Raw genomic sequence first — 27,842 nt, 5'->3', positions numbered from 1 at the left:
AAGTACTGTTCAGTAAAACGACTATCCTGATTGAGCAGTGGACATACTTTGTACCTTGTGTATACTTTTACAACAACATAAATTTTTGTATATAATTTTATCATTTATATTATTAATTATATATTATTGTGGCTGCACGGTGGTTGAGTGGTTAGTGCGCAGACCTCACAGCTAGGAGACCAGGGTTCAATTCCACCCTTGGCCATCTCTGTGTGGAGTTTGCATGTTCTTCCTGTGCATGCATGGGTTTTCTCCGGGTACCCTGGTTTCCTCCCACATTCCAAAAACATGCTAGGTTAATTGGTGACTCCAAATTGTCCATAGATATGAATGTGAGTGTGAATGGTTGTTTGTCTATATGTGCCCTGTGATTGGCTGGCGACCAGTCCAGGGTGTATCCTGCCTCTCGCCCAAAGACAGCTGGGATAGGCACCAGCACCCCCGCAACCCTCGTGAGGATAAGCGGTAGAAAATGAACATATTATTGTGATTTTATAATTTCATATTATATATACATATATAGAGATTTTTTTCATATTTTACACACTTTATTTGCCATTCTGTGTGGTGAGTTCAATAACAATACTTTACCATTATAATCACAAAAAAAGCAGATTAATTTACGTGTATTCTGGTATTAATTTCTCCGCAACACTCCAACATACTGAGGTGTTAATATTGTTACCTGATTGAGCCTCATATGTATTTCTTTTGTGTCAATATGAGCTTAAATTTAAAAAAAAAAACATGATTTTATTTCATTTATTCTCAGACAATGTGTATCATGATCATTTAATGATCAAAACCTTCAATTTGAGGGAAGATGCTGATCAATCAAATCAGCTGCTGGGCAAAATGGTTGGAAAGAAAACCTGCAGTGTAGATGATGATCCAGTAAAAAACATGCAAGGGGTGGTTTAAATGATGCTATTAAAGAGTTTGTCCAGTAGGGTGTGCCCCTCTACGATGTTTACAACAGCTAACTTTATACTGTGTGCGGCAGCCCTCAGGAGAAACCTGCAGACAATGTTCACATAATAGATCCTGTTGCACCTGAAACCTTCTAAAACGCTAAACTGTTATTGCTCCATGTCATTATCATTCTGCAAAGTTTTCATTGCAAGGCCCCACAGAGTTACACTGGAAGTAAAGTTGCCTTCACTGGACCTGTACGATCCACTGTTGGACCGAATAGCCCCTGTCAAAGAGGCACAGGGACTGTCTTGAAGAGGTAGGTAGGGCTTGGCCACCAGAACTCGTCCCGTCTCACCTCCCAGAGGTCCGTGTTCCGCATAGGGCCCGTACACGATCTCTTGAGATAGTTGTGCTTTGGGCAGCTTCATATGATCGGAGCCAGGCAATGCTGTGCTCCTCTCCTGGTGGGAGGATGAGAGGAGATGATGGGGAACGAGGGAGCGCAGTTCTGGAAGTGAGGTTGGAGTAGACGCTGGGCTGAGCTGGATGTCCAGAGTTGGAGGACTAGGTGGTGACGGTTTCTCGGGTCCTGTGTGAGGCATCAATGCCGGAAATGGTTGCTCACTTGTAGTGACATTTTTAGTCAGTGAGGAGTCCGCATCGGCGCTACGAGTCTGGTCGGAGATGATTGTGACGTCGCCATCAGCTGGTGCACCCTTGCAGTGCATGTTGCTGTGTTTCCTCAACATGGCTGAACGGGTGAAGCTTTTTCCACAGGTGGCGCAGAGGTAGGGCTTTTCTCCAGTGTGGGAGCGGATGTGACGCTGCAGATCTCCTGATCCAATGAAACACTTCCCTGCACGGGTGGTTATCACATCGTGAAGTAAAAGTGAAAGTGATGCTTTTAAAAACAAGATGCGGACTTACCGCATGTTGCACAACTGTGTGGTTTCTCGCCAGCGTGGCAGGCTTTGTGCTTCAGAAGTTTCCTGTGTGTGTTGAAGGATTTTCCACACTGGTCACAGGTGAACATCTTGTCTGTGGCGTGTGTCCTTTTATGTTCTTTGAGATTACTCAAGTTGTTAAATCCTAAATTGTATGGTAGTAAAATTGGCATTTTAGAGTCTCTCTTAATATATGGTTATTAAAAAATGAGGCAAATTATGCGTATAGTACATGGATTGGGTAACTCACCTCGACCACAAATATCACACAAATGTGGCTTTTCTCCTGTGTGCACTACTTTGTGACGGTGGACATCACCAGATGCAGTGAAGCTGGTTAAGAAATATTCAATTAGTCATTTTGATTCATAATAACCATAAACAAATGTACATTTGTTATACATTTGGCATAGTGAATGGATGGAAGGATAATCCTTATCTGCATGGTGATCATGCATACTTCCTTATTGCATAAATGTGCAAGTTTGTGTTGATAGTCAAACAAACTTCCAGTCAGAAACTCCTTCATGTGCGTTGCTATAAATGCATGCCTAGTTGAATGAGTGACAGACAGGAAATGATGTCAGGGGTTCAGAGTTCAGTTTCATCTTGCTGTGTTTTTATTAGAGGATTATTATGCCTGTTGGCATATAATTCAAACCTGCAATAAAAGCCTGTTGTTTTGGCGATCAAGTCTGGTGTTTGTGTTTCAAAGAACATTACAGCAACATTACTGACACCTAGTGACCCGTCTAGAATATCACACATCTTTGAATGCCATATATGTGTATTTTAGTTCATTTAGCACATTTAATGCTTGTTTTCTGGGGGGAATGATTATACAACATCTTTAATGATTTTATAAGGAATAATTGAGAAGACAATATTTAATTTATTATGGATTTGACCTTTTTTAAAAATCATTGAAAATGTACAGGGGCTGCATGGTGATCTAGTGGTTAGCGCACAGACCTCAAAGCCAGGAGACCTGGGTTCAATTCCACCCTCAGCCATCTCTGTGTGGAGTTTGCATGTTCTCCGCGTGCATGCTAGGTTAATTGGCGACTCCAAATTGTCCATAGGTATGAATGTGAGTGTGAATGGTTGTTTGTCTATATGTGCCCTGTGATTGGCTGCATCTCCCACAACCCTCGTGAGGATAAGCGGTAGAAAATGAATGAATAAATAAATGAAAATGTACGTTCCATCCATGTGTATGTAAACTTCACCCGGAATTGTAGGCATTAAAATACCTAAATGAGTGAAAATATTTACCTTTTGCCACATAACTCACAGATATAAGGTTTCTCTCCAGAATGTCGTCGTAAATGCGTCTGTAAATTTCCAGCCTGCGAGGAAACAAAAGACCTACTTAGCAGTGCAATCTCAGAAATGTTAAAGCAATTTCGAATGACTTAATAACTTAGTCCCACCTGTGAGAAGTTCCTCCCGCAAATATTACACTCAAATGGCTTCTCACCTGCAGCAAACAAACACAATCATAGACATGTATTGATATTATTGATATTATAACACCATTGTGAGTCAGGTGATTAGAAACTACCTGTATGTGATCGTTTGTGCATTTCTAAGTTGCTTGGGTGTTTGAAGATTTTCCCACATATGTCGCAGCAATATTTGTGTCCCGGTTGCTGTGGTGGTTCCGACACAGTCTGAAGACCTTGCTCCTCTTGGTTTACAGGTGGCGGTCCGGGAATTTCAGCATCTGATGGCGTCTTTGTTGTATCTTCACTTACAGTGACAAGATTATCATGTGTTTCCGGAGCCGCAATTTGGACCACAGGATGTTCTTGGTGAGAATCTTTGGGGCAGTTAAGGATGGGCTCAGTGACCGACTCTGCAAACATTTCCTCTAAAGCCTTCTGAGAGCGTAGGTAGTTGTATTTCTTAAGGTACACGGTCTTCTTTGGACGCACTGGCTTAGTGAGCATGGAGTCTGCATGGTCTGAGCTGGGAGTATTTAAACTATCAGAGGGTGTCAGTGCAGAAACGTGGTTCTTGTCACCTGACAAAGACGTGCATGAAGCGTTGGGCTGAAGTGTGTTTCCTGTGCAAACGGGTGAGTGATTTCCACCATGAGGGACCCCGAGTTGACACTGTGACTCCTCCACCACAACCGAAGGACCCGGGGCCTGATTTGAGGCCTGGATTTGTTTGAAGTATTGCTTACTGTAGAAATTACGGAGCTTATAACCATGGACTAACTGCTTTTCTACAGGTGCCTGGGTGCTGGTAGCTGAGTCACAGCTTGAGTTGCTGTTAGGCACGGAAACTGCCATTCTTTTGGCTTGCTCCATGAAGCCGGGCCTAGGCACTTCAGACGGACAGTGGAGGTCAACATCATTAGGAAGGCTGCTTCCCAGGAGGCAATCATGCTCGGAAGTCAGCATGCTTGGCAGAGAAAATGATGGGATTTCCACAGGTGGGGGGCAAGGCTTGAGGAAAGTATTACACATGCTTTGGACATTCGGGACTTGCAAACACTGAGCAATATCAAGGAGTGCTTGCACATTATCTTGGTTGACGTCAAGATGGGAGGTGTACATGTAGTCCAGTATTTGTCCAATGCCACCAACATCCTGGATAACTAAGTTAAACACTTCGTTTTTCTGACTTGGGGAATTCTGGAATAAAGACCTGGAAAGATTAGAGAAGAAAAATATTTTAAAAGCTGCACTTTCATTACTCATTTCAATTTTATTCCTGATCATCATGTGGATTAAAAATAAGATGCACAATATTGCAGTGATGAATATTTTCAATGAAATCTTATGAAAGAGGCTGCATGGCGAGTAAAGTGGTTAGCGCGCAGACCTCACAGCTAGGAGACCCGGGTTCGGTCCCACCCTCGGCCATCTCTGTGTGGAGTTTGCATGTTCTCCCCGTGCATGCGTGGGTTTTCTCCGAGTACTCCGGTTTCCTCCCACATTCCAAAAACATGCTAGGTTAATTGGCGACTCCAAATTGTCCATCGGTATGAATGTGAGTGTGAATGGTTGTTTGTCTATATGTGCCCTGTGATTGGCTGGCCACCAGTCCAGGGTGTACCCTGTCTCTCGCCCAAAGACAGCTGGGATAGGCTCCAGCACCCCCCGCGACCCTCGTGAGGATAAGCAGTAGAAAATGAATGAATTAATGCTATGAAAGATGCATTGAAAAGCAGCTTTCTTCAAAACTGACGATGAAAAGATGTAACTGTGGTTCCAAATGGTACAAACACCACCTACTCTTTTGGGTGTTGTACTTGGCATTTAGGAGGGTCTTGCATAAATACTGCAACTTGCTGTTTATGTATGCCAATACAGCCTTTAATTAAATATTGCACAAAACATACCTGAAGTAGGAGCTAAAAGCAGCCAGGACATTTTTGTGGGCTTTGAAGCAGACTCCTTTGACCACCAGCATGCAGTCACAGAGCATTCCCTGAATCCTTTGCTCCTGGAGCTGCTGCAGCAGGTAGGAGCTGTGACTGGATAGGGTGTCCATGCTCACTTACCCTATAGAAGCACTCAGTCATAAAGCTGGCCAAAGAGATATACATGTCCGTGTTCAGTCAAGTGCTACTGACTGTTGGAATACAGCCACAGTGAATGTAACGTGTACAAGTACATGCATGATCATCATACTTCTGCACCCACAAATAAAGCACCAACAGCTAGCATGCTAACTACGAAGCTTTGCTACAAAACCACACAGGACGAAATGACTGAAGTGGCGCAGAGCTATATATCACCAGTTAGTTATCTAGTAGGAATTACAGATAACTTGATATTGCTGTTTTAACGTATATGTTTATGAATACCTCTTGTGTTTGGATGGGCCACTTCTCCGCCAATGTTGTTGTTGTTGCCAGTTGCCTTACTTCCTGGTACACTTTGCATAAAAAAAGCACCCTTGTAACTTTAGCAGACCTCAATTATCATTATCCGTATTTTAATTCACATAATTTATTTGTATGGAAATAATTCCGTTTAGGATAAATAGCATAGAGGATAAATGGATGGAAAGATGAGGCGCTGACATAAAGTTACTACCAAGAGCCGGAACTTTGTTTTGTATTCTATGATTCCGCACGGACGAATATTTTTGTAGGACAGCGATCGGTCGGCGTGCTAAGATCGCAGTGTTTTGAAAATGTGAGTGTGTTGGTGTAATTTTTTTCTTCTACAGACGGGACACAATTAACATAAGCGTTTTGATACGACTACTTATTGACTTATTTTGTCTCGACGTTTCATTGTGAGTAACCTTAGCAACCATTTTTGGTTTAGCTCAGTTCATAACTGGGCTGTGGATAGCAACTCAAGTTTCCGGGTTGCCTCCAATACTGTTCCAATAATATTCCTGTTTGTTAAACTGTCAATTAAAGCACGGGTAGCGGGTAGAGGAGTCGTTCACGATGGTGTTCTTCACATGCAATGCTTGTGGGGAATCCCTGAAAAAAGCCCAGGTGGATAAACACGTGATGAAGTGCCGTGGTTGCCAGGTTCTATCCTGCATCGACTGTGGAAAAGACTTCTGGTAAATCTTTGTTCATTTTCAACAGACTACTACTAGTACTACTGCATTTGTACAGTCTATAAGTAGTCTTTGTGTCTGTTTTGAAGGGGCGATGACTACAAAAATCACATCAAATGCATCAGTGAAGACCAAAAATATGGAGGCAAAGGCTATGAGGCAAAAGCCAGCAAAGGGGATGTGAAACAGCACCAGTGGATCCAGGTAAACAAACCATATGCTTTAACTTCTGTAATTTTTTTTCTAACATGATCATTCCATCACTGAAGAAAATTAATGAAGCATTAAATAAGCCTGGAGTCAGTCCAAAGCTGAAAGAGGTGCTCAAGCAAGTCAGTACATACGACAATGTCCCGAGAAAAAAGGCAAAGTTCCAGGTTGGTACTGTTTAATTCATGGATGGTTTGGAAGTGTAATAAATTGGGATCATTTGTTTTTGTTGGGAGATCACATTGATGAATGTGCCTCTGGCCCGCCTCTTTTTGTTCTAATCACCTTGTGACTTTCCACTAGAACTGGATGAAAAACAGTTTAAGGATTGTCAACTCGCATCTACATGAAGAAGTGTGGAACATCCTCAATTCAGCTGCTGACAATGTAAGTAACTGTAAATGTTTGCTGAATACCTTGGACATATCACATAGAGCTACTATGATAAAGATGAGATGACTATGATATTTAAATATTAGCTAAGTACTGTACTTTTTTTTTTTCTTGCCGAGGCAAATGCTGTCATATCTAACATGTCTGACATGAATTCCCTTGATCTCCATTACTTTTTAAATAATCTGACAGCCCCCTGATGTGCCACAGAAGGGTGAAAAACTTGAGATGATGACTCAAGTCAATGGTGTCGATGGTGATGTGAAAGGAAAGCAGAATGGCCACTCGGACACAAAGAAGAAGAAACTTTCCAAGCAAGAGCGTAAAGAGATGCGTCAACAGGTAAACGTCAACGGAAAAGTGTCTACGGCTGAGGAGGAGCCGACAACCAAAAAGAAAAAGGACAGAAAGAGAGTGCGAGGTTGTGAAGATGATGGAAATGAAGATGAAAACGATGCTTCTGATCAAATGTACAGAAAGAAACCGAAAAGTGAGTTCGTAAGTTTTATTAATTTTATACCGTAAGTATTTATATAGTATTAAAATGCTCCTTCCAATTTCTTCCAGCGGACCAAAAAGGAGAGGCTGCTGACATGTCTGAACAAAGTGATGATCTACCAGTTGCCAAAGGTAATGTGTTAACACAGCTAGTTTCTTTTGGAACCATCAATTTCATACTAGTGATGGGTAGATGAGACCTGCTCTATACTGACACCTGCTGGATGTTACAGGGTACAGGCACATCAATTCCATCGACAGTCTGGAATGGTGTAGTGGTACATGCTGCTCCCTTTTGCAAGGCAGAGGGTTGAAGGATTGATCCCAACCATAGTGTCCTTATAAAGAAAAAGAAAAGTACTTTCGGAATGGGGGATGGGGTTCCTCGGCAAAATTTTGTCCCAGTCCACTCCTGATTGCAGACAACATATTTGAGAGACTTGAATTCAATGACTATAAACAATAATATTAAAATCATTCATTCATTCATTTTCTACCGCTAGTCCTCACGAGGGTCATGGAGGGTGCTGGAGCCTATCCCAGCTGTCTCTGGGCGAGAGGCGGGGGACACCCTGGACTGGTGGCCAGCCAATCACAGGGCACATATAGACAAACAACCATTCACACTCACATTCATACTGATTGACAATTTGGAGTCGCCAATTAACCTAGGTATGCTGGAGCCTATGTTAGCTGACTTCGGGCGAGAGTCGGTGTACTGGTCGCACTTATGATAGAAAACTAAATTATTGTTAATAAACTCTCCAACTCACAAATGTTTCTGTACACCTCGTAGGCAATTTCAAATGGAAAGAAACAATCAAGGCAGTATTGAGAAATTCGCCCGACCAGGAATTACCAGTGAAGAAACTCAGGAAGAAGGTAAGATATCCCTTTCGATAATATCTTGTTTTAAGCGTGTTTTGAGGACATCATTTAGAATATTTTTGGTTTGACAAGAAATGAAAGCCAAGATTTCCTTCCGCAGGTTCTGGCTGCGTACTTCACAGTCACTGGGGATGGAAATTTCAAAACAAAGGAGGAGGTCCTTGCACTTTTTAACAAGAAGATCAACAATAATCCCAAGTTTAGAGTTTTGAAAGACAGAGTAAGTCTTCGAAAATAAACAGGAATGTCCCATTTTATGGAAGGAAATGTACGTTTGTTCAAGGTTTTTACCATTGTTCTGTAATCTTGAAGATTAAAGGATTTTCTAACATAATTACTTAATTAATTTCTGAACATTTTCAGTAGTTCCGAGGTTACAGGGGCCACTGTCACCATATTACAGTAGAGCACGCTATTCGTTGCTTCATGCAGAAAATGACAATTGTGAGAGTTGGCTGCCTCGCTCAACATTCCAAAACCATGGCAAGGCTGGGAAATGGTACCTTATCTGTGGGATTGGATGTTGCTGTGGGGGAAGGGGTGCACCTGAGGTGAATTTGACTCTCACACGAGACGAAGTTAATGCACATTCCTCGGCATCCAGAACAAGGTTCACTTGGCCAGCGACACAGAAGCTCCATAGAAGATGGAGATACGTGGTGGCAGCCTCAGGTGAAATTCGGATGTTCTCTGATTTTCCACTGTTGGAATGAGGAACACACACACATACACACACACTAACACACGGGTAACTACAGCAGGAAATATGCTTTATGAACCTCTGCTAATCCCAAGTAGGTTAAACACTGATCTCATTCATCACTCTGCTTACCTGAAATAGTATATTGCACACTTTGGGTCTTAGTTGAGCTGTTAGTGAAATTTGCAAGTATTAAAACTAGTTAATACTCGTGTTTAAAGGCTGACCACAACAGAAAAACGGAAGCATATTTCTTCTAAGAATTTTTTAATGGGCTATATGTGAACTCCAATGTTCTGAACAAGTCTCCCATAAACGCTAAATTACACATTTGGGAACTATTTGGTAGCAGGTAGTTTATAACGGCTCATATGATCAACCAATTTAATGTGTCTAACATTAATTTTAGGGTCTAAAAGATGAGGGATATCCACACTGTTTCCAGCTAAGCTAGAGGTTCTCCATTATTTTATGTTATGATTTTTTATTTTTTTTTTACTGTTAAGGACCTGATAATATTTTATCTGCACAAACCACTGCATGAGTTGCTGGCACCAGCATCCCCGCATACAATCGCCCTCCATTGTGATTCTTTATCATCATCATTGACATTTACTGATTTAGTACTGTTTGTTTCAGTTGTCCTGCTATTGCAATCTGCATCTGTTTTCTTATTTCTTCTTTTCTATCCCCTCCTGCTCCGGCCCACCCCATCCCAAATATGCATAACAAAACATCAAATAAAGCCAAGTAAAACTCCATATAACAAGGTATGGCTTACACTTTTCCCTGGCAGAGTAAATCTGTTTAGCAGGGCATTTAGATCAATAAAACTATGTGCCCAAATGACTGGACAGGACAAATAAAAAAAGACTAATCCCTATAACTATATTCATAATTATATTTTAACCAAATTATGTTATTACTACGCCCTTCTTTTGCCACGATGACGGAAAAATGCAAACATATTGAGTTCTGTCATCAAAAACTACAAACGTCGCTCTGAAATACGTCATAAAATGCGCCTCGCCATACCGGAAATGCTTTTAAAACAGTCGTACTTTACAGTGGTAGCTGCATGATGCTGGATGACAGTGAGCTGGTAGCGTTAAGAAACAGATTCAAGAAGGATGCCGAGTTACTCATGCAAACAACCACCCCGACCGACAAAGACGAAAAGAGTAAGTGGAACTTGAATGAATCTTGACTGAGCTCTCACTACTTGTATAGCTGGAAAATGAAGCTAGCCGCTAGCTTAAGAATTATCTATGGTTAATTAGCCCCTGGGTGCTGCATGAGTTCCATTATAATATCAATTTGGTTAATATGTGGACATGACGATGATGGGAAGTTACTTTATGCCATAAAAGGCAGTGACATACACCCCCCACCACCACAAAGCAGAAACTGTTAACTCGTCAAGTAAGACTTCATGACCAAAGTGATGGTCATAATACTATCATAATCAAGAAGTCATAAAAAAAACTGCACGATTAAATGTACTAGCATAACATCAAGCAGTCCAACTAAGAGCAGAGTTACGAAACGAATAGATTAGAAATAACAAATATTATTTTGATATTCTGGCATTGTTACACAAAATGACAAGGCCCTTCTGGTCGTGGTGACCCATTACGTATAAAGGCGAGATTACAGTGGAGGACGGGGCAAATACACAGTCCACAACCAAAAACACACGTTGTAGATCAAAAAGATGAAAAACAAATGCAAAAGAACAATGCTGTAAATGACACACACACCAAAAAACATAAACAAATGCATGAGAGAAATGCAAGTTCAAGGACATGAGTGTGATTGTGCTACAATACAGTCGTCCCTCGCTATAAAATAACAAACGATTGCTGTTTCTTGGTTGACTATGGCCTATAATTAGTCCAAAAAATACTGTAACATACATCATATGTAGTATTCTGGTCACTATTAGGCATCAGTAATGTTACATTAATGAGACAGCACCTGCATTAAGTTGTCCCTCGCTATAAAATAACCAACGATTGCTGTTTCTTGGTTGACTACGGCCTATTATTAGTCCAAAAGATATCGTAACATACATCATATGTAGTATTCTGGTCACTATTAGGCATCAGTAATGTTACATTGATGAGACAGTACCTGCATTAGCCATTGATGAAGAGTGAGAAAACTCGCTTTGAGTGTGGAAGTGGTATGTATTTAATCTCTAACCGAACTCTAATAATGTTAAACACCGTTTTAGAAAGTCATACAGCAACATGTTTTCTATAGCGTGACTGAAAATATTCCATATTGAATCCTACTTTGTGGATATTCACCTATATCCACAGTCGGCTGGAGCCAATTAACCGTGATAAACTAGGTGCGACTTTTGCATTTGTTTGTCATTGAAACATTTAAAATTTGCAGCATTTTCCCTTTCCATTACTTTCATGGTGTTTGTGTGTTTTATCATTTTTTATCATCAACACGTGGAAATTAGTCAAGAGTGTCACATGAATCCATCATTTATTTTTGTAGATCGAAAAAGAGCTGAGCTGTTCAGTGCAAGTGGGTTGAACAGTGAACAATGTCACGTTTGAGGCCCTCACTGGCAAATATCCAGCAATTCTTGATTGTTTTTCCCCTGTTGGCGAACACTGTGTCAGTATTGTAACATAACACATGGGATCACCGTCTCTAATTCGGTGGCCATCTCTGCCAGTGTAGACAGATAATGTGTAATAAAAGCAACAGAGCACAGATTTGATCAGCGGACATGTCGTCTTTATTAAATGCCTGTGTATTGCAGTTTACACCTATCAAGTGGTTCTCCTGACAAAACACTTGGCATGGTGTACTGTATCTTGTATGGGAGGTGAGCCAATCAGGATCACTTCCACTAAAGATTTTTAGGCCACCGAGTTCATTGTGGATCAGCATACTCGGGTATAATAGCAGCCAGCAACTTCCCCTTTTATGTTTAATCCAGCTAATGTGTGTAAAATAGAAATAACGGCATCTAAAAGAAAGTTTATATGGCAGGGAAATGTTTTTTCTTTTGAATTCCATTGAAAGCTGCCCTTGGAAAACTATTTTATTATTTCTCAAATTCTGTTTTTTTTGTTTTAATTTTCTAGAATTCACTTTTTTGCATTTTACACTTATTTTTAACAGTATAGTTTATGTGCTTCATTTGCTTCATGGCTGTTAATTAAATGCAAAAATCCTTGCATTTATTGATATAATACATCAATCGCCAACTTTGTCCAGCAATTGAGAAACTGTCGTCATCGGGATTTGTAAAACGTTCCTTATATTAATTCCATTCTATTCCTTACAACATGGTGAAATATACTCATCGAGCTTGAGTCGTACACATTCAACCACAGGAGCGTGCTAAACTAAGCTAACCTCCGCTTGCTTCCATTCACGCTCTATTAGAGGAGATTCCGTTAACTTTTACTTGTTTATTGCTATTTCAACCTCTTTAGGTTAAGGGGTGCTTGATTTGCTCAGCCTAACCTACCTACCTACCTACCTACAGCACATCACAGGCACATGTTGCGTCATTGGACTGTTTTTTTAATTATCGGTAATCAGATTTATCCATGTGATGTCCATCCATCCACTTTGTATACTATTTGTCATCCTAATTATGCTTATTGGCCTGATAATTATCGTCCCGATATTGATCGTATAACCCTACTATTTAATGATATTTGGATTATTTTTTGCTTCCAATTTCAGGTGAAGAAGAAAAAGATGTCAGACCTCTCCCTCGAATTAACAAACACTCTGTTTTCTGGATTGTGGTGTCAATAACTGTTACCTATTATGTGGATTTCTTTCGCAACATCATCGAAAATGATAGCATCCAGAGGTACAGTAATTACCTATTGAAACTGCTTTTTAGCTTTTAAACAGGTATTTTTCATTAACCACTAAGTGTGTTTTCAGTTGGTGGTTCAATGTCGGCCTGCTGCTCCTCGGAATTTGTCTGTGCCTGGCCACGTTTTGTATCGTGTACCTGGAGGGGTTCAGAGGCATCCGGCACTATGATCAGGAGTACCCAGCCATCCCTCCCATCACCACCGCCGCGTTTATTGCGGCATCTTGCAGGTACACAATTCAAATAAATGAAATGCAATGTGTTGATTTTCCAAGCCACTTACAAAAAACAGAAGACTAAAAACAGATATAGACACCGTGCTTTTTCACTGTTATCGGCCGTTACCGATAGGTGGCTAATCAATCGGAACACCCCTCGTTTTAATGTTTGGTATTGTTTTACCTAATCCACAAATGAATGCTGCCAGTATGACTTTATCTTCATAATTATTAAAAAAAAAGCGTAATGTTTGACTTGTTTCTCTTGCAGTTTTAACATAGCACTCTGGCCTGTCTGGTCCTTCTTCACTCCGCTCATCCTTTTCACACAGTTCATGGGCGTGGTCATGTTCATTTCTTTGCTTGGATGAATGTGACAGGTGAGTCATGTTTCTAATGTTTTTTTAGGGCCAGAATTCCGGAATTAACCAACATGGAATCTCACGGAAATTGACATAAGAGTGGATTGTGGTTCTTTTAGAATTGTGACATATATTACAGCTGGAGGGGCTGCATGGCGCAGGAGTGGTTAGCGCGCAGGTCACACAGCTGGGAGACCCGAGTTCGATTCCAATGTGTGGAGTTTGCATGTTCTATCTGTGCATGGGTGGGTTTTCTCCGGGTACGCCGGTTTCCTCCCACATTCCAAAAACATGCTAGGTTAATTGGCGACTCCAAATTGTCCATAGGTATGAATGTGAGTGTGAATGGTTGTTTGTCTATATGTGCCCTGTGATTGGCTGGCGACCAGTCCTGGTTGTACCCTGCCTCTCGCCTGAAGACAGCTGGGATAGGCTCCAGCACCTCCCACGACCTTTGTGAGGATAAGCGGTAGAAAATGAATGAATTACAGAATTACAGCTGGAAAATCCTTTAGTCATTTTATTATGTGTGTGGGGGGGTTATTTGTTTATAGAAAGCACACAGAACGATGAACAACTGGGTATATGTCACCTTTTCCTCTTTTAAGCCATATGCCATGCACTGATCAGACGTTCAAGCACTGCTTTTTAAAATTTATTTAAGAATGCTGCAAAAAGCCCTCACAATTAAGTTGCAATCTTATTAACAGAACGCCACAATGGATCACCTAATGTTGTGTTGTGCTCGAGGCCTGCTCAGACACCTCCAGTTCTTGTACAAACATTGCCACACACTAAAAGTGATCAGAAAATGAAGTGTCATTTCAACCCAGTCAAGTGTTATGTGTATTTAGCACTTAACATTCATTGGCTTCCTTTGCGACGTTGACTTTTTAAGTCAGAAATGCTGTATGCATGTTTGCAGGTGTCCAATTTGTATTTGCCACAGTGGCTGAGAAGTAAATTGCATTTCTAGGAGGAGCCCTTGAGCCAAAATATATTAATTTTCTTACTGCTGCTTTACTTCACCTCGTCAGAGATGTGCAACTTTTACATAAGACACACAGGCTACCTTCACACTGCAGGGTATGAGGCCCGATTTTTAAATGTGGTTACCTGACACCCCTAAAAAAGGACTTATGTTAACAATTTCAAGGATTTTGTGCAACAGGAGTCAATATTTTCATAACCGAATGATTCTGTACAGGATATTAAGAAGACAAGGGGGTGAGAATTTGGATTTTTATCTACATAGATTACGAATGTAGCCTGAGTCACATTTGCTGACACTGACATGAGGAAAAATCAGATATATGGGCAAAAAATATTGGAATTGACCTGCAATGTAAACGTAGCCATAGTCCTTCCTCATATTGTCAAGAAGAATGACGCAAATTCACTTCTTTTCTGACTTTTATCCCCTCCACCTCTCCTTGTTTGGCATTCTAAACCCTCGCACATTTATGTAAATATCAGCGCCTTTTCCCGCTGAGACGACAGCCCTCGCTAGTCGATGACTCAAACTGCCTGACATAATTATGCTAATCCCATAATGCGTTCTGTCAACCATTGCAATAATTGTGATGCATTGTGCTCCAAACTTTTGCTTACAATGAATGTTGAAATTTATGAAAGTAAAGTAAGAATGTGGCATTTGAACCACATTAACTGTAATTGTGCTCTGTGTCCCAGTAATGCACGACAAAGAAGAAACCATGAAGTATGGCAAGATGATGAAGCAGCCTGACGGAATCCGGTTGTTATTCCTTTTTTTATGAAGACAATTTGAACATGACTATGTGAAGACTGCATTTTAAAATCGTTGAAACATATGTTAAATAATTAGACTGAGAAGCAATGTTTTTGTTTAATGTTACTTCTCTGTTACGTGCTATTTTTCTTTTATAAACTTGTATATCTACTTTTGATATCTTTCTAAACCATAAAAATGTCTTCTAATTGTGTGTGTGTGCGTCAAATCCATTAAATTTGAATTGGAAACCAATACTGCCAAAGATGAGTTATTTTTGCTATGACAGGAACCTTCATGTGACTGTTTTCTTCGCTATTTCCGTTAATATGCAGTTGTCCCTCACCACATTACGGTTCCAATTCTGCAGCTTCACTATTATGTTTTTTTTTGAAAATTAATTAATGTTGTTTTGTGGTCGAATATGACCCATTATACATATTTTTCTATTAATTACATTTCCAAAATTGTAACAATGAACATTCAAATACTGATGATGATTACATAGTACTCCACACTGATCACTAGGTATCAGTAATGTTTGGTGTGACACAATACAAAGGCCTTTATTGCAAGTTTGAATTAGCCATGCTAATAACACGGGCTACTGTTGGAGCTGTAACCCACTCCAAACTCACCCCTGAACCCCCAACGTCACTTTTGTCCTCCACACACGAGCATGAGTTTTACCTGCAGTATATCATAATAGCTTATTGTCTCAGATTATATCTGCAATATTGAATAATACATGACTATAGGGGTGTTATGTAATGTCTAGAGGGCTCTAATGTTAAAAAAAACAAATTTAGAAGGTCGTAAACAAGTTTTTTTTATATGTTAACTATGACAATATTACTTTGATAAATCAGAAACCCAACTTTACGGGTGTCTGTAATGCGATTAACAAGTGATTACTATACATTATAAAAATAATAAAAATTGCACACTTCTAGTGAAACTTTTTTTTGGCCAAAGTGTCGCTCATTTCTTTTTTAATCGGTTAACTATTTGTAATAACTGCAATTAATACATCTGTTCCTCATTATTTACTTAAAATAGAACATTTGTTCAATTTGTGACATGAACTTAAGTCTTTTCTAAGTTCAAGTGTGTTTAAAAAGTCAGCTTTTAAACCATTGTTGGTACAAAGGAACAAATAAGCCAATCAGTTAGAAAGATCATCAACAGGGTCAGATATAATCATTGGCTACTGAGCGGATTTTGGTGGTGATGATTTGCACTGATTGAGTCAATGCGGTTTTCCTTGGATCACGTGGGCACATGATGTTTTGTGACTCTGGTGACGTCATTGTAACCGTCAGTTGTTGATGTTTTGTTGTTGTCAGCGATTAAACGAAATATAAATAATATAGCATTCAGACGGCAAACTTATGTTGCCAGTAATGAATGTCTCATGTTCACGAGCTATTGTGATGCGTAAGGACGACCCTTAATTTGTTCGTTGTTCTTGTAAAAAGTCGTTTAAATTGGGTACATTTTAAAGTATATTGAATTGCATTTCTGTCACAAACCTGTGAAATATCTAATCAAATAATATAATATCAAATAATGTCTACTAAAACCACCACCGCTATAAACACAGCCAGCAACTCAACAGTGCTTCCTCAACAACGACACGCCCCCCACACCTGGTGCATTCACAGTCACTCGGAACAGTCAGACACTCAAGAGTACAACATGTCAACATGAACCCATCAGGGTCGCTACATTATTGATGAAAGGGATTCAATTAACGACCCTCCAAAGTGTGTCTCCACCTCCCCTTTTGTTAGGCAAAGTAAACCCATCCGCATATATAAATGTATCCAACCGGAGGTTCTTGATCCTATTGGACGTACACTCGCGGAACTATACTGCCATTTTAACCTTTTCATCCCCAGTCCTCCGCTCTGCTTGAAAGCCTTATGATCAAGCCCCCAGATGGTGGAACAGGAGCTGACTAAGAGTTTTTGGAAGTCTTAACTTGTCCCTCACTTGGTTATATTACCCCTGAACGCCTCAATGAGAAGATTGCAGCACATTTGGAGGGACTACTTGAACAGATATGGACATGATACTTTTACATTTTGTTATGGATTGTTGCCTCCAGCGTTGGTGACCGAATAAGCATGTTCGGAGCGGTACCGGTCCACCTGGTTGCGCACCTGGTCCCCCAGAGACGCACCTCCAAAGCGAGGCTTTGACTGCCCCCCTTCCCTCTGATTACAGTCATGTCTCCCACCATGGTGGAGCATAACACCTTGGATGCCATGTGTTTGAACAAATACTGCAACAGCTCCTCCTCGTCGTCTAGCTCCGAGAACGACAAGAAGATTCTGAGCAAGCTGAAGCTGAGCGTGTCAGATGACTACCCGAAGAAGAACGCGGAGATCTTGAGCGGACAGTATGGGACCAACGTGCTGCTGATCGGAGCGGCGATCATGCTGGCCCTGGCCCACCACGGCCCATCTGTCAAGGAGGATCACCTGCTGTCCTTCATCACCTGCCTCATGATCCTGCAGCTGGTCTGGATGATGTGGTACATCCTGGTGAGAGACAGGCACAAGCACACGCGCACTGAGAAAGATGTCCACGCCACCACGTGCTGGATCAGAGGTGAGCCTCCACATGGACCATCTAGAATCAGATCCAGTACACAATTCTGCTAAATGTACTGCAAAAAAGGTCAGTAAGGATAATTCATAATGCCGCCTGTACTGCAAAAAAGGTCAGTAAGGATAATTCATAATGCCGCCTACAGAGAACATACAAACTCCTTATTTGTAAAATCACAAATACTTCAACTTGCTGATATAGTTCATCTTCAAACAGCTAAAATAATGTATAAGGCTAAAAATAACCAATTACCTAAAAATGTCATCCAATACTTCTCTACAAAAATTTAAAATGTTAAAAAATGTTTTTCTAATAAAATGCTAGGAAAGCATTAAGATTAAAATTAATAAAAATTTTTAATTAATTAAACATTTTAAAAACAAAAAACCCCAAACTTTAATTATATTACTAGATATATACTATATAATTATATATACTAGACAAAAGGAATATTTATTTCCATTTGAGGAATAACTAAAGCAAAAACACAAAAATTGAGGAAATTTACATAACTAAGTGGTGGATGTAAAGTACAGTATATATTTGATGTTAAAAACCTTAACCTATATTAGGAAAGCAGGAAGTGAACAAATGTAACAGTTACTGATTGTAAAAGTACCAGATGGAGGGGTAGGATTTAATATGCTTTGCTTCTTCCTACTCCTTTTGGACATGTGGAACTGGGAACTGATTATGTGATGCATTCAATTGTAATCTGATGCATGTTCAAATGAAATATTACCATTACCGTTACTAATATAATAATGCTCTGTTTTGATTGGTATATATAGTGCACAAATGCATCTCAATATAACTGCAGCTTTGTAATATACAATTTACAAACAATATAACCGTTAATATAACTGCATATTTTATTTATAATGAAGCCGGCACACAAAATGGCTGCAAAAAATGTGTCTGCTGTTTTCTTTCACTGTTATATGTTGTGGTAATACATGATGTATATATATATATTGTGTTACCAACAGCAAATCTAGCATGACCTCCATTTCCCATATTTCCCATAGGTGGTTTGACTCTTCTTGCACTCCTCTCATTGATTATGGACGTGTTTCGAATCGGATATTATGTTGGTTATCAATCTTGCGTGTCGGCTGTCCTCGGGGTGTATCCTGTCATCCATGCAAGTCATACTATAGCACAGGTAAGTTTCTTCACTCTATTATAGTTTTTCATGAATTAGTTTTCTCAGTAGGGTGGCTTGGCTCCTCCGAATTAAGAGGTACCAGATGACTTGGCTTGGGTATCTGGTCAGAATGCCTCCTGGACGCCTCCCTGGGGAGGTGTTCAATGCACGTCTGACCCATAGGAGGCAACGGGGAAGACCTAGGTTATATTGGAGAGACTAAGTCTCTCATCTGGCGTGGGAATGCCTTGGGAGGATCTGGATGAAGTGGGCTTCCCTGCTTGGAAGGCTGCCCCCGCCAGCCAACCTTAAATAAGCAGTAGAAGTTGGATGGATGGTAACAAAGCAACCCGAAAAGCTAAATTTTGACCATGCTGAAAGGAGCATATGCGCCCTCTAGTGTTTTGGAAGGCACCCATGCAGTGCCAATAAAATTATTTTAATATTCGGAAGTACGCTGTCTAGAAAAGATCTCCCAAATGGTCATATTTGTACCTGTTTTATTTACTATATTAGGAAACAAAAGTATAAAGGTGACTATTGGGTGTTAGTTCATGTTTAGACGGCTCTAATAATGTTAAAACAATATTTGGAAGGTCTCTAGCCTCTAGCTATTAAAATATTCCATTTATAAATAATAAGGAATTCTGCTTTGTGGAAATTCACTTACTACGGTCAGGTATGGGAGCAATTTACAGTGATAAACGAGGGATTTGTGGTGTTAGTAATCAGAATTTCAGCATTTTCTTTCTACAATTGTGCCCTTTTTAATTTTATTATTTGTAATTATTTATTTATTATTTTATATATTATATAGTATTTTATATATTAAATATATATATTTTATTTATATATTATTTTATTATTTATTTTATTTATTATAAATGAACCACAGCCTGCAAAATGGCCCCCGGCTGCACTTTGGACACCCCTGATGTAATAATACTCGCAGTGTTTCTTGTGGCACTTATTATTTATTTATTTATTATTTTATATATGATATAGTATTTTATACATTAAATATATATATTTTATTCATATATTATTTATTTATTTATTTTATTTATTATAAATGAACCACAGGCTGCAAATGCCCCCCGGCTGCATTTTGGACACCCCTGATGGAATAATACTTGCAGTGTTTCTTGTGGCACTTATTGTTTATTTATTAATTATTTTATATATTATATAGTATTTTATATATTAAATACATATATATATATATATTTATATATTATTTTATTATTATTTATGTATTTATTTTATTTATTATAAATGAACCACAGGCTGCAAATGGCCCCTGGCTGCACTTTGGACACCCCTGATGTAATAATACTCGCAGTGTTTCTTGTGGCACTTATTATTTATTTATTTGTTATTTTATATATGATATAGTATTTTATATATTAAATATACATTTTATTTATATATTATTTTATTATTATTTATTTATTAATTTTATTTATTATAAATGAACCACAGGCTGCAAATGGCCCCCGGCTGCACTTTGGACACCCCTGATGTAATAATACTCGCAGTGTTTCTTGTGGCACTTAACCAAGTAGGTCTTCACATAATATGCCCTTTGTTGTTCGTGTGGGTCCAGAGTTTGTGTGACAGTAGAATTACTTGGTTGTTCATGTTGGGAATTGAATGATTGGGCTTCAGGATATTTTAATAGTATTTAGTTTGGCTTTGGTTTTGCTAAAATGATTTCATGTTGTTCTGATTAGGTGCACTTTCTCTGGTTTCACATCAAAGATGTCATCAAGAGTTTTGAAACATTCGAGAGGTATGTGGATTATGTTTTAAAACATAAATATAAGATCCTTGTTGAATGAGTGCAATAGTAATTAAACTGCTAATCTTTTTAGATTCGGTGTAATCCACGCAGTTTTTACCAACCTCCTCCTGTGGTGCAGCGGTGTGATGTCAGAAGCGGAGCACTTTTTGAACAACCATAAAAGAAGGCTCTCTGCCCTGGGCTATGGAAACCTCACTATAGGTAAGGGCCAAGGGGTCGATTGTTGGCTTGTACCTGGAAGAGAAGTACAATAGTTCACTTGAGAACTTGAATCAATGGATAAAAGCGAAAAAGGAGGGAGCGAAGGGCCGTGAGCTGGGCAGGTCTTGTTTGCGTCGAACGTCTCTCTCTCTATTAGGTTTCAGGAGACCCGGTGTTGCTAGCGCTGAGGGGCTCCCTCACTAACCCTTTCTACACACTTTAGCCACCGCCACCCTCCTTGGCAACTCCCCGCTTGACCTCACACGTCTTTGTCCCACAGGCTGCTTACTCCCAAGGGCGCTGCAATTACAGTAACTGATACATCTAAGCTGAGGGGTGGGGGGGTTCAGGTGATTCTCCTCATATCCGGCCGACTGTGAGGCAGGCTGCACCCTGACTGTTGTTCCCTTTTTTTAATTAAAGGGTGCAGGACCATGATGGTGGCCCTTGATGGGGGAGAGGGTGCCTGGTAGGTGGGTTTTGTAAAAAAGGAGGGCAAAGGCACCACTATAGTAGACTGTGCTTGGAGTTTTAGAGCGCAAACTTTAAGTGACTAATAACTATAGACCATCAACACGCAATTTAGTTGACGATAATCCTGCACGGGGTTCATCAGATAGTCATTTTTATCAAAATGTTACCGCACATTTTTTGGCACACTTAGGTCTTATGAGAACAGATCAGCAAATTTTTCTTCCTTATTTTCTACCGCTTATCCTCACGAGGGTCGCGGGGGTGCTGGAGCCTATCCCAGCTGTCTTCAGGAGGCGGGGTACACCCTGGACTGGTCGCCAGCCAATCACAGGGCACATATAGACAAACAACCATTCACACTCACATTCATACCTATGGACAATTTGGAGTTGCTAATTAACCTAGCATGTTTTTGGAATGTGGGAGGAAACCGGAGTACCCGGAGAAAACCCACGCATGCACGGGGAGAACATGCAAAATCCGCACATTGGAATCGAACTCGGGTCTCCCCGCTGTGTGACCTGCAGGCTAACCACTCGAACACCATGCAGCCCCTACAGCTGTAATATATGTCCCAATTCTAAAAGAACCACAATCCACTCTTTACAGAGACTTATTTAATTCACATTATGTCAGTTTTCGTAAGATTCCACGTGTACAGTTGTCTCCTAGCTATGGTTAGTGGCCTGCACGCTAACCACTTTTCCGCCGTGCAGCCTTGTTTTGTTATTTTATTATTCCAAAAAATGCATATTTAAGCAAATTGTACATACCTAACCTAGCATGTTTTTTGAATGTGGGAGAACATGCAAACTCCACAGAGAGCTGGCCGAGGGTGGAATCAAACTGAGGTCTCCTAGCTATGATTAGTGGCCTGCATGCTAACCACTTGTCCGTCGTGCAGCCTTGTTTTGTCATTTTATTATTCCAAAAAATGCACATTTAAGCAGATTGTACATACTTTCTGCCTAAATTAACCATTTTCAAGCATAAAAAATGTCTCAATGAACTAAAATACAAATACAGGACTTGCATTATGCAACATAAATGCATTATGTTTTGCTGTTGTGTCGAAAATCCGCCTAGCGCACAGCTCATGCTATTAATGAGGGTTCTAATGATGTTAAAACCTTATTTTGAGGGTAACAAAAAATGTTCCTTTATAAATAACAAATCCTTTTTTGTGGAAATTCACTTATCCCGGTCAGGTTTGGAACCAATTAATGGCAATAAATGAGGGATGACCAAATCGAGAAGGAAAAAAACATGGGAACTCTACAATTTGGAGTTGCCAATTAACCTAGCATGTTTTTGGAATGTGGGAGAAAACCGGAGTACCTGGAGAAAACCCACGCATGCACGGGGAGAACATGCAAACTCCACACAGAGATGGCCGAGGGTGGAATCGAACTTGGGTCTCCTAGCTGTCTACAAAAAAATTTCATTTATGAATAACAAATCCTATTTTGCGGAAATTCACTTATCCCGGTCAGGTTTGGAACCAATTAATGGCAATAAATGAGGGATGACCAAATCGAGAAGGAAAAAAACATGGGAACTCTACAATTTGGAGTCGCCAATTAACCTAGCATGTTTTTGGAATGTGGTAGAACATGCAAACTCCACACAGAGATGGCCGAGTGTGGAATCAAACTCGGGTCTCCTAGCTATGATTAGTGGCCTGCATGCAAACCACTTGTCTGCCGTGCGGCCTTGTTTTGTCATTTTATTATTAAAAAAAATGCGTATTTAAGCAAATTGTACATACTTTCTGCCTAAATTAACCATTTTCAAGCATAAAAAATGTCTAAATGAATTAAAATACAAATACAGGACTTGCATTATGCAACATAAATACATTATGTTTTGCTGTTGTGTCGAAAATCTTTCCCAGTGACCGCCTAGCGCACTGCTCATGCTATTAATGAGGGCTCTAATGATGTTAAAACCTTATTTTGAGGGTAACAAAAATGTTTTCATTTATAAATAACAAATCCTATTTTGCAGAAATTCACTTATCCCGGTCAGGTTTGGAACCAATTAATAGCAATAAATGAGGGACGAGAAGGAAAAAAAACATGCAACCTTTAGAATTTAGAGTCGCCAATTAACCTAGCATGTTTTTGGAATGTGGGAGAACATGCAAACTCCACACAGAGATGGCCGAGGGTGGAATCAAACTCAGGTTTCCTAGTTGTGTGGCCTGCACGCTAACCACTTGCTCCAACTGCTTCGGATGATATTGTTAAATATTGAATATACAGGACAAAATAAAGCAATTTCATTTTGCATGTGTTTGTCATTGCAGTTCATACGGAGCCTCACTGCAACTGCACCACCAGCATGTGCTCCATGTTCTCCAGCAGCCTCTACTATCTCTATCCTTTCAACATCGAATACCACATCTTTGTCTCCGCCATGCTCTTTGTTATGTGGAAGAACATTGGCCGGACCATTGACCTGTCTTCAAATCGGAAAAGACTTGCAACTAAAAGCCAAGGTTTGACCCTAGGACCCATTCTAGGTCTTGTCGCCTTTGCCAGCACTATCGGGATTTTGGTGGTTTATATAACGCATGTGGAGGGGTCCCTCCAAACGCGGCGCTCTGCCATTTCTATGTTCTACATTTATGGCATCGTCATGCTTGTGTTTATGTGCTCTGCCTGTGCTTCAGGTCTGCTCATATACCGAGCAGATCACATGCCACTGGACAACTCGAAGAACCCCTCCAGGCAGCTGGACACAGAACTGTTATTTGGCTCCTCCATTGGATCCTGGTTCATGTCCTGGTGCAGCATTGTGGCTGTGCTGGGAGCCAATAGCAGCCCCCCTTACCGCTGGACCAATTTGACTTATTCTCTGCTCGTTGTGTTGGAGAAATGCATCCAGAACCTCTTCATCATCGAGTCCCTCTACCGCCAGCAGGAAGATGCTGGGGGGCGGGATGACCCGGAGTTGACGACTTCACCGGAAATCTTCTCAGTGACGTCGTCTTTGGCGCCAACTTTCAACGGCATCTTCAACCGAGCCTACGACACTCCCGACAGGGCTTGTGTCGGCATGGAGAACGAGCAGGAAGAGAACGGACGGGTGTACAGATGTCCACGGAAACCCACTGACCACCCTCGGCCCTTTGGAAGCCAAGCAGTGAAAGCCCCAAATATTAAGAGACAAATCCTGAAAAACATTGCAGTCTTCTTAATTATGGGCAACATTTCGGTAAGCACTTTTGCTTTTCTTTGCAATTTTGATTTATATATTTTTTTCCATCTTTCCCGACGGAGTTTTAACTAGCAACATCTGGCTCGGTCAGATAGCAGCAGAATAGTTTCCAGGTGACAAATTGATGTTTTTGGTAATAACTATAAAGTGAGTTTTTTATGGTAATGGTTTTATTTCATTTGAACATGCTTCAGATTACAATTGAATGCATCACATAATCAGTTCCCAGTTCCACATGTCCAAAAGGAGTAGGAATTCTACCCCTCCATCTGGTACTTTTACAATCGGTAACTGTTACATTTGTTCACTTCCTGCTTTCTTAATTTTAAATTTTTTATTTTAAATTTTTAATTATACTCCGGTTTCCTCCCACATTCCAAAAACATGCTAGGTTAATTGGCGACTCCAAATTGTCCATAGGTATGAATGTGAGTGTGAATGGTTGTTTGTCTATATGTGCCCTGTGATTGGCTGGCAACCAGTCCAGGGTGTACCCCGCCTCTCGCCCAAAGACAGCTGGGATAGGCTCCAGCACCCCTGCAACCCTCGTGAGGAAAAGGAGTAGAAAATGAATGAATTTTTTTAATTTTAAATGTTTTCATTTTAAATTTTAGATTTTTATTTTTTTTTTTTATTTTATGTCACGTACCGAAGTACGAGGTGATATGACCATCCAATGACATAATGTGTACCATAGTAAGTGTCAATATAGTGATATATATAGCACATCATGACTGGTTCAAGACTCTTCATCCTTGTATTTAGCAAACATCAACTGCTTGTATTGTTTCTTGAATTGGCTCATCGTTGTGCATTGTTTGATTTCCTTACTCAATCCATTCCATAGTTTGATTCCACATACTGAAATGCTATGGCTTTTTAACGTAGTCCTAGCATATAAGTGTTTCAAATTTAGTTCTTCCCTTTTTAAACAACAAAACACACCTAAGGTAGATTCCGATCTGACAGAACCAAGGTATCAGTTTCCATGTGTTCAGCTGTATCTTAATGAAAGGGTTTCTTTGTTTTCCAAGCCTATGTCAGAGTGTACATATGCTTATACTATTCCTGTAAAGTCATTTAAAGACCAAATGTACTTTTCCAATATCATCTGTTATTAGGTTTTAAACAAGGAATAGCATACTTATTTATGCAAATGAAAGCCAGACATTAAAAATATGTACTATTTTTTTTTCAGCTGTGGATCCTCCCTGCCTTTGGTTGTCGACCACAGTACGAAAACGGGCTGGAACAGGAGACCTTCGGCTTCAGCGTATGGACTACAACCCTGAATTTTGCGGTTCCATTAAACCTTTTCTACCGCATGCACTCGGTGGCTTCTCTATTAGAGGTCTTCCGGCGGGTCTGACTGAGAAACAGACAATGCACAAAAAAAAAACCAACCAAAAAAAAACCACTTGCCACTTGTTGGCTCCTGTGAGTGTTTCACAGCATGGCTCAAACATTCACCACTTGAAAGCAAGCCATGGCAACACACATGACATCCTGTAGATTCCTTAATCTAAGGATTATTCAACATATTAACCTGTGTTCCTTGAAGTATCTTGTACAGTGGGAGGTTTAGGAAATAATTTTAAAAGAAGCTTTTATGTTTTTTTTGTTTTTTTTTTAGTTAGTCACCCTGTGACCCCACACATTACGTGCACCCGATTTGGTATTGTCGACCTCATGGTTTTAAATACAACACGATCTAAGAGCACTGTACTTTATAATATGTGCAATGTTGTAACCCTTTATCCATAGTTCATATGCATTTCAAATGTATTTTTTTTAAATGAATGATGTTCTCATTTACTACGGTAGAAGTATATAATGTTGTTTTTCTTAAAATCTCAGTACATTTCTAACTCTCAGAGGACTATCTCAGCTCAGTACCAGGTATTTATGACTGTAAGCACTCCCAGAGAGATTATTATAATACCATCTAAAAAGTTCCAGTCTCCACCAAGCTGCATAAAAATACTGAGCTTTTGGGACCATTTCATGTATAGTTCTTAACATAAGTTAGCATTTATATCCCAGTATATCAAGGCTGCAGGAGCTAAAACCATTATTTTTATGTTTGGTGCTGCTGTGATGAAAAGCAGTAAAATGCCCAATAGTTTAGAACTCCGGGAATATTTAGGATTCATAAGTATGCTGTTTTTTGTTTTTTTTACAATTCCTTTAAAGGTAAATGGTACTGTAGTTGGAAATACAGTAGTTATAAATGGACTGCATTTTTGTGTTTGTATACTTCCAAGGTTTTCAGAGTGGTTTGCCTTATTCGCCGCTTTGCACGATAATTACAGTCGTAACCGTTTCATGTAAATCCTGATGGGTGTTTTAGACACGAACAGGAACCAAGTTCTCATTTCCAGATTCACGCTAAAACATTTATTTAGTCACATCTCCAGTAAAGGTTCTCGCTCTGGTGGTCTCCACCATCCTCTCAGTGCCAACATACAGGCCTAAATTGTTTGCTTTATGAATTCTCATCAAAATCATCATTCTGTCATTTCATGGTGCTCATAGAAAAATATTTGTACAGTAGTGCTGAAATAAATGAGTTTTTATTCCTGCAAAAGGTTCTAAATGTGTTATTTGACCGTTCCGGACGGGAAGGCTGACCTTCTCAGTTAATGATACACTAAATCAAATCATTGAACTATTTCACTGTGTGGTGGATTTGAAGAATATAATTTAATTTTCACACAGGCCTCACAGCTCGGACTCCCAAGTTCAATTCCATCCTCGGCCATCTCTGTGTGGAGTTTGCATGTTCTCCCAGTGCATGCGTGGGTTTTCTCCGGGTACTCCGGTTTCCTCCCACATTCCAAAAACATGCTAGGTTATTTGGCGACTCCAAATTGTCCATAGGTATGAATGTGAGTGTGAATGGTTGTTTGTCTATATGTACCCTGTGATTGGCTGGAGACCAGTCCAGGGTGTACCCCGCCTCTCGCCTGAAGACAGCTGGGATAGGCTCCAGCACCCCTGCGACCCTTGTGAGGAAAAGCGGTAGAAAATGAATGAATGAATGAATGAAAAGTTTTCCTCCTAATCCATGCGGAAGTGGTACAATATTTGGCTTCT

The 27,842-nt window shown here is 40.0% G+C and overlaps 4 protein-coding genes across 6 annotated transcripts; 3 read left to right on the top strand and 1 right to left on the bottom strand.

Annotated features, from left to right (window-relative positions):
* Positions 1–548: 548 nt before the first annotated feature.
* On the bottom strand, positions 549–5,912 carry zbtb49 (zinc finger and BTB domain containing 49). 2 transcript variants are annotated; one of them, XM_058091562.2, is made up of 8 exons: positions 5,683–5,912; positions 5,215–5,401; positions 3,424–4,517; positions 3,293–3,339; positions 3,135–3,208; positions 2,110–2,192; positions 1,843–2,004; positions 549–1,771 (listed from the first exon to the last, which is right to left on the bottom strand). In XM_058091562.2, exons 2-8 carry the CDS (start codon positions 5,364–5,366, stop codon positions 1,080–1,082), a joined length of 2,304 nt encoding a protein of 767 aa, XP_057947545.2. In that variant the 5' UTR covers positions 5,367–5,401; positions 5,683–5,912; the 3' UTR covers positions 549–1,079. The 2 variants fall into 2 exon arrangements, with proteins under 2 accessions (XP_057947545.2, XP_057947544.2); XM_058091561.2 differs by having other exon boundaries at positions 5,215–5,377.
* Positions 5,864–8,721, top strand: lyar (Ly1 antibody reactive homolog (mouse)). 2 transcript variants are annotated; one of them, XM_058091564.2, is made up of 9 exons: positions 5,864–6,016; positions 6,250–6,401; positions 6,488–6,602; positions 6,668–6,775; positions 6,912–6,995; positions 7,194–7,491; positions 7,569–7,631; positions 8,296–8,381; positions 8,488–8,721. In XM_058091564.2, the coding sequence occupies exons 2-9, from the start codon at positions 6,280–6,282 to the stop codon at positions 8,623–8,625; spliced, it is 1,014 nt and encodes a 337-aa protein (XP_057947547.2). In that variant the 5' UTR covers positions 5,864–6,016; positions 6,250–6,279; the 3' UTR covers positions 8,626–8,721. The 2 variants fall into 2 exon arrangements, with proteins under 2 accessions (XP_057947547.2, XP_057947546.2); XM_058091563.2 differs by having other exon boundaries at positions 5,945–6,119.
* A 1,407-nt stretch (positions 8,722–10,128) lies between these two features.
* tmem128 (transmembrane protein 128) lies at positions 10,129–15,537 on the top strand. The gene is made up of 5 exons (XM_058075649.2): positions 10,129–10,268; positions 12,811–12,943; positions 13,021–13,182; positions 13,442–13,550; positions 15,225–15,537. The coding sequence occupies exons 1-4, from the start codon at positions 10,166–10,168 to the stop codon at positions 13,539–13,541; spliced, it is 498 nt and encodes a 165-aa protein (XP_057931632.2). The 5' UTR covers positions 10,129–10,165; the 3' UTR covers positions 13,542–13,550; positions 15,225–15,537.
* Positions 15,538–17,232: 1,695 nt separating this feature from the next.
* otop1 (otopetrin 1) lies at positions 17,233–26,134 on the top strand. The gene is made up of 6 exons (XM_058080000.2): positions 17,233–17,898; positions 18,927–19,063; positions 20,779–20,837; positions 20,920–21,050; positions 23,833–24,743; positions 25,945–26,134. The coding sequence occupies exons 1-6, from the start codon at positions 17,514–17,516 to the stop codon at positions 26,113–26,115; spliced, it is 1,794 nt and encodes a 597-aa protein (XP_057935983.2). The 5' UTR covers positions 17,233–17,513; the 3' UTR covers positions 26,116–26,134.
* The last annotated feature ends 1,708 nt before the right edge of the window (positions 26,135–27,842 follow it).

The sequence above is a fragment of the Doryrhamphus excisus genome, linkage group LG11 (assembly GCF_037039965.1).
Source record: "Doryrhamphus excisus strain RoL-2023G ecotype Guam linkage group LG11, RoL_Dexc_Guam_v1.1, whole genome shotgun sequence".
Taxonomy (NCBI): Eukaryota; Metazoa; Chordata; class Actinopteri; order Syngnathiformes; family Syngnathidae; genus Doryrhamphus; species Doryrhamphus excisus.
This window is presented reverse-complemented; position numbering and strand designations above follow the sequence as displayed.